Below are 7,500 nucleotides of genomic sequence, written 5' to 3' on the forward strand. Positions count from 1 at the left end.
GCCTGTTGTGGTTTTTTCACATGCCTCTGTAATATGATCTTTAGAAACGTCTTTAGAAACAAAATAGCTTCCCCACTTGCTCCAGCACACATGCGCACAGAAGTGCTGGAGCAACGCTTGCGCGCTGTGCGCATGCGTGTTGGAGCAATATATGCCGTAAATAAGGTCCAGGTTGTCAAAAACAAGCATTCTCCTTTAAGGCACGCACGCACGCACACACACACACACACACACACACACACTGAGCAATCAGAACTGATGTTAAACCCATCGCCCAAAAGCGGGTGCCATGACGACATGTTACTTGGTCCTCAGCCGTAGTGACGGTCACCTTGGAGAGCTGTCACCTGTTCGACAGGCCTGTTGACTCCTGATGTTGAGATAAACACTAACAAAATGTCCTCCCTTCAGCAGGAGCTCGTTTGTCAAATGAGTTCAGTTTAGTCGAAATGCTAATTTCCAGAACTTTTCCAAGACACCCTTCATGCATGCGCAAAAAAGTGTGCGTGAAAATTTGCATTTCCACTACACTGAATGAATACAAAAATACTCTATGAGAATAGTCGCTGTCTTTTTTGTGTGACTCATATTTACAATTTGCCTTTCAAAATACTCTCACCCATAAACTACCATAACTCATCTCATCTCATAACTCAGCCCTTTCAGATGGAAATGTTATCTCTCTTGGGGAGCTGTGATTGATCGCCTAGTAGCTCATTCTCAGCTAAAGAAAAATAGGATAATGATGAAATAATTTTTCAGGATATATTACTTTTTCTCTCATTTTCCATGTGTTTTCCCTCGACTGGAAATTGGTCACCCGTCTTCCTGTTTTTCCAGGATGTGTGAGAACCCTGACTACTACTCGCCAGAACTCACAAGTGCATCTCCTTTCTAAAACGAGTGACTAAGAGCATAATCTAGTGCAGAAGGCAAAGTGCAGGAATAGATGGAATGAGGAAGAGAGAGGGGGTGACAGAGAGAGAGAGAATAAATGAGTGAGGGAAAATTAGAGACTTTTGATGTTTCTAATTGAGACATCCTTACAATAAACACTAACAGCACTTTAAAACTGTATAATTATAATCTTAACACCCACACAGCCACACACACACTTTCAAGTGTTCAGAGATTGACTCGTAAGTCTACATGACAACATTTAGACCATCCACCTCAGCAGTCTATCCACATTCCATTTCAGCAAAAAACATTCATAATCAACCCAAAGGCCAGACCATAGAGAGAGAGGGAGAGAGGGAGAGAGAGAGAGAGAGAGAAAGAGAGAGAGAGAGAGAGAAAGAGAGAGAGAGAGAGAAAGAGAAAGAGAGAGAGAGAGAAAGGCAAGCAGAACATAAATGCAGTTCTGATGTGTAGGACTAGACAGTAATGATAGCCCAACATGAAAGGTGTGTGTGTGTGTGTGTGTGTGTGTGTGTGTGTGTGTGTCTGTGTGTGTGTGTGTGTGTGTGTGTGTGTGTGTGTGTGCGCGCGCAACAGGCAACGAAGGCCTTTAATGACCATTATGGCCACACGGGCCGAGCACTCTCTGACTCTCTGACGGGTAGGCGAGAGGGAGAGAGGACAGAGAGGTGCATTAGGGAGAGGAGAGAGTGGGAGGGGAGGATGGAGAGAGGGAGAGAAGGGGGGATGAGAGCGGAAAAGAGAGACAGGTAATGGGATGAGAGGACGAAAGACGGGGGGGGGCAGAGAGAGAGAGAGAGAGAGAGGGAGGTGTTTTCCATGCTTACCATGTCGATGAGACTCTCCTGGATTCGGTTCAGTGTGGTTCTCAGTCTGCTGCTGATCAAACCCAGGCCCGATGATTCATACTGCAGAAGGCACACACACATTTAGTCAGTGTCTTGATTAACGGTGCGTGTGCACGCAGGCACGCACGCACACACACACACACACACACACACACACACACACACACACACACACACACACACACACACACACACACACACACACACACACACACACATTTGGTCACAAAACCAAATTCTTATCCTAAAACGGATTGCAGGAGGAAACACACCTTGAGATCAACACTAAGCAGAGCCACTGGGTGCTACAGTATTTGTGTAATAATGGAAAGAAGATTCAAATATACAGAGCAGCAGATTCAAATCTCAAGTAACCTTTCAGAGAAAAACAATTATATCGTGCTGCAACAATCTAAGGGCGTTTCAGACATGTAGTTCCATTTGCTTTGTTCCTGTTCAGGGAATAATATGTTACAATGTTGCACTTTGACCTCGCTTCGATTGGACTTCACACGGCAATCGGGACAAGGCTTCCAAACACAGGCTTCCAAACGGTTTTGTGATTGGTCAGAATTTTGCAGGACGTTTGGATTTCTGGAAACCCCTCCGATTTCTTTGCCCGGACAAAATCCCCTTGGCCTTGCAAAGGGTTTACTCTGGAGATTCAGCAGCATGTGTTCTGTGTACAAAAGTTGTTGTTGTTATTTTGTTGTTATTCTCTGGTTGATCACCATCCTCCTGGACCCCCACCAGTCCAGGTTCAAGGCTGGCCACTCGACAGAGACCGCCCTCCTGACACAGTCAGTCCACGCCGGTATAGAGCAAACTCTCTCTCTCTTCCGTCCTGCTACTCTTAGACCGGTCAGCAGCATTTGACACGGTAGACCACCAGATCCTCCTCTCTGCACACTCCCTGTTTGCATCCTACCTGACGAGATGCTTCTACCAGGTGACATGGAGAGGGACCACGTAGTCTTGACTACGGGGGTTCCACAAGGGTCTGTCCTGGGTCCTCTCCTTTTTCCCCTCTACACTACATCTCTGGGTTCTGTCATTCACAGGCATGGCTTCTCCTATCACTGCTTTGCAGATGACACCCAATTGGTCCTGTCATTTCCCCCTTCGGACACACAAGTGGAGACATGCATAGCTGGGTGCTTGGCTGACATCTCGGAGTGGATGACAACACATCACCTCAAGCTCAACCTGGACAAGACTGAGCTGCTGTTCCTCCCGGGGAAGGGCTGCCCGCACCAGGACCTGGCCATCACCACTGAAGACACTGTGGTGACGCCGACCCGGACTGCGAGTAATCTGGGTGTGACCCTGGACGATCAACTGTCGTTCTCTGCACATATCACATCCATTACAGTACATGCTCATTCAGATTACTGCTCTACACCATCAGGAGGATTCTCCCTTTCCTCACTGACGAAACGGTGCAGGTGCTCATCCACGCCCTTCTCATCTCCCGCCTGGACTACTGCAACTCCCTCCTTGCTGGGGCCCCGGTGTCAGCCATTAAACCCCTGGAACTTCCCCTGGTCCACAAAGCTGCTGCTCGCCTGGTGTTCAACCACCCCAAGTTCTCCCTGGTTAAGCTTACAGGGCAATGAAGGAACAGCTCCCTCCTACCTCCAGGCCATGGTCAAGCCCTACACCCCCTCCCGACCGCTACGCTCTGCTTCCTCGGTGTGATAGCTGTGTTCACATTTATAGACTGCCTGTTGAAACTCAGTCAAGGCTTAACTTTGTAGCTACACTTAGAACTTTATATTTAAATGTCTGACAAACAAAAAGTCTGTTCCACTTGTCGAAATAACAAAACCTTTTTCAATGTTATTTCTTTGGTTCAAAACCCACTTGAACATCTTCATCTTCCGTTAAGACAGCCGACACTAAATGACAGACGGTACGCACTTAATCTCGGAGAATTCCGCGGCTCTGTGTTCCGACCGCCTCAGCGTTGGGTCCGAAATCAGAACGGGGGTAGACAGAAGCCATGTTTCCATCCACACGTTTTAAGCTAATTAAGTTATATCGAATTAAAAATGCCTTATGGAAACAGTAAAATTCGATTAAAAATCATGAAAATCGACAAAAGGTTTGTTCTGTCGATATCATCGGATTTTCTCTTGTTCGATAAAAGTCTTTTGTGATAAATGCTTTATCCGATTTAAAGCTCTAGATGGAAACGCACGTTCACCGGCTTTATTCGCATTCATATTTTTAGCCATCCTCACACAATTCGATTGACAAGTGGATGGAAACATGGCTAGAGAGAGCTAGAGGAGACTAGAGAGGAGGAATAGGAGGGCGAGGATCTAGAAGAGCACACTCACAGCACACGCAGGTCACGCCACTTCTTCTAAATACTTGTAGTGATCCGAGGTGCATTTGATAATGAGCCCATCAGCCCTTGTGGGACGATTAAATTGCTCAATCAAATGCACCTGCAGTATTTGGAAGCGTATGGATATGGAGACTATTTCCACCCAGGTTTGGTAAACAGACACCAGGGATGAATGACCTGCTCCATTAGTGCTGGAGCTTGAATGCCAGCCTTAGCCAGGTAATAATGCCAGTCTGCCTTGGTATGCCAGCTTCTCTGCCACTCTGGATGGGCAGAGACGGACTAGGGGAAGGCTTTGGGCCAGAAAAAGTGGGAAACCTCTACTAATGTTTAGGTTTCACAACCTTATATTAGTAGAGATCTTTTCATATCAGCTTTTTAGCCCATCTCTCAATTCAATTCAATTTGGTTTATTTCAAACCTGCATGCCACACAAAACCGTACCTACAGCAACATATTACATACAACAATATTCAACAATAACAACAATAGACAATACAACATACCACAATATTCACGACAACGAGTAACAAACAATAGACAATACATGATTTGAAAAGGGGATGGACGAAGCCAAGCTTTTGAGATTTCCACCCCCCACACACCTAACAAATATTATCAATACAAAGACAATCTACACACAAACACAACAAACACAATAACAAACTCAGACCCAGACACACTCTATAACCCCTCCCCCACCCTCCTCCACCCTCTCCCCCATCATCTTAACCACAGGCAACACCTTCACTCTCGTCCAGATATGGTAAATGGTAAATGGACTGCACTTATAAAGCGCTTTTCCACCTTAGCGTCACTCAAAGCGCTTTACAATGGCCTCTCATTCACCCATTCACACACACTCACACACTAATGGCGGCAGCTGCCATGCAAGGTGCTAACCTGCTCACTGGGAGCAATTTGGGGTTAGATGTCTTGCTCAACGACCCGCTCTACCAACTGAGCTACAGCCGCCCATCACTTCTTCATACATCTTCATCACTCCTTTTTTTTAAACTTTCTTTTAAACTGGTTTAAACTTTTGCTGGTTTTGACCTCCTCCTCCAAACCATTCATAAAATTACTCCACACACTGAAATACACATCTTTTTTAAAGTAGTACACATGGCAGATATAGTTCATAATTTCCTCTCTCTCTTTCTGTCTTCTCTCTCGTTCTGCGTCACACTGTCCCTCCATGTGCCTCCTGGAATAGATATAGGAGCAGAGTCCAAACCCCACCCAGGGGGGGGACAATTTCTTCATCTGGAATGGTGATTCAAAATGTGTTTATCTCTCCATCTCTCTCTCTTTCTCTCTCTCTCTCTCTCTCTCTTTCCTTTTTCTCCTTTCCCTCTCTTCAATGCCCCCTACCCTTCACCTAAACAGCCTGGAAGGTAGGTTATTAACTGTGCAAAAAGCCAATAGTGAAGGCCGCAATTGCATCTTTAGCAGAATGTGCTTGACAGAGTCAATAACGAGGTCGGACATAATGGCGTTTTACCCCTTTCGAATAGCAATATCTCCCGTTACTCTTAGGCTTTTATCAGCTCCATTCCTGCTTGGAGGGGTACAAAAAGCCTTCCTTACTGTAGGTCAAAGTAACGGCACGTGTGCATAATATCAATTTCCTCAGGCTTTGTAAATATTCATAGAGTATTAGCATTTTCCAATGCCGTTTCACCAAATTAGCCTTGCATTGAAACTACTGAAAGCATACAACAAGAGGGAGGGGGGGGGGGGGGAGAGAGAGAGAGAGAGAGAGAGGGGGGGAGGCAGAGAGAAAGGAGAGGAAGAGAAGCAGAGAGAGATAAAGAGGAAAGGAAGAGTAAGAACTTGTAAGATTCTACAGATTGATAAATATTAGACGCAGTCTGAGAAGTTAGGCATGCGAAAGTGGGTGTGGTTTTGATGAGTAATTTGTTGATTATTAATTATAAATGAGTTCAATTTTGATGGTCACTTTTGACTACAGTCCTGTAAGTGAGGAGTACTGTACTTCTACTGTAACTGTAGTAGCTGACAACTCACTTGTGTTGCCTTCAAGACCGGTTCTGAAACGATATGGTACAGTATATAGAGAATAAGTACAAATAGAGAACCAAGGGTTGTGAGAACTGGACAGCTGGAGTGGCCGATCTATGCAAGTTCAAGCCCCGCTTCTGCTTAGTGGTTAGTGTTCAGCTAGTGTGACTCGCAAAATGTGGGTTTTTGAGATAAGCCTCTCTTATCGGCTTGGCTTCGATCAAATCAAATCCCCTGGCACTATTTTGCAAGGGCACCGTTGAGAAAATAAACAAGCTTAGCGCCACCCTAAATGATTGTGATGGGTTTAAAGATATACAGTATTTCTCCCCCTATCTCCGAATGATGGTGATTTGAAGCCAGACCCTTCGCGGGTGCTGGCACAGGTCTGGCCATGTGAGATTAGCCATCACCTAAAAAAGGAAGTACAGGGTGGAATTCTAATCTGGCACTAATATATTTTTATACTGTATTACATTAATCACATCTGTATTATTCATGTGTAATCATTTTATTAGTATAATGAATAAACTTCACTTTAGTTTGAACTGTGTTAATGCAAGGCTCAACAGAGGCCATTTGTTTTTTGTCTCTGAGTCCGCATGACCTAAAGTTCACCTCTGAAAATGGGTCCAGTCTTGTAAGATGATCCAAGGAAGGACCCACAGCCCCTGTGTCCAAAGAAGGGGGTCAAAGCTCAGCTGATACACTGACCATTCAGAAGCCTAGTTGACCGTTTGTGACCATATTTGTGTTAAATGAACATTATTTGTATGCAAATTTGTTTGTCATGTGATTCCTGGCTTGAAGCCAGTTTAAAAGCTGCGGCCCTTCTGTGTGAATTCAGTATTGCCTAGAGATTCGGCCCTTGTGTTAGGCTTGCTCAATAAATTGTTAATTCAACCATTTTTGCCTCCTTGAAGTTTCACACACAAAGATTATGCATTTGAAATACACTGCATTTTTGGCGATGGGGATGGGATAGCAAAATAACAAAGTCAAGACAACGGAGATTGTGGCCTCTTTTCGACAGATTAACGGCCAGAAGCTCTACTTCCCTGGGGACGCTCGGAGAAGAGACCACGAGTCGGGAGGCGACAAGCTGTTGTTCTCATGAGTTAGAACTGAATTGTCTTGACAGCAAAAATGTTATTGCTATAAAGAACTTCTGATAAATAAGGAGAAGAGATTAAAATTGTTTAATTAAGACAGAAGGGAACCGCAGAGTTGACATAATACACGGGTGTTCACAGGGGAAGCATGCTTTCACCCACCTGAGCTAGGCACATTGAGCCACCTGAGCTAGGCACATTGAGCCACCTGAGCTAGGCACATTGAGCCACCTGAGCTAGG

General features: G+C 45.1%; 1 protein-coding gene across 1 annotated transcript in view; it reads right to left on the minus strand.

The window, feature by feature from the left end:
- Positions 1–7,500, minus strand: part of vps50 (VPS50 subunit of EARP/GARPII complex) — a 180,435-nt gene that overhangs the window by 40,892 nt on the left and 132,043 nt on the right. The window contains exon 22 of the mRNA XM_084455729.1: positions 1,749–1,829. Coding sequence (XP_084311855.1) covers positions 1,749–1,829 — 81 coding nt within the window. The remainder of the gene's footprint in view (positions 1–1,748; positions 1,830–7,500) is intronic.

The sequence above is a fragment of the Borostomias antarcticus genome, assembly GCF_949987555.1.
Source record: "Borostomias antarcticus genome assembly, chromosome: 21".
Taxonomy (NCBI): domain Eukaryota; kingdom Metazoa; phylum Chordata; class Actinopteri; order Stomiiformes; family Stomiidae; genus Borostomias; species Borostomias antarcticus.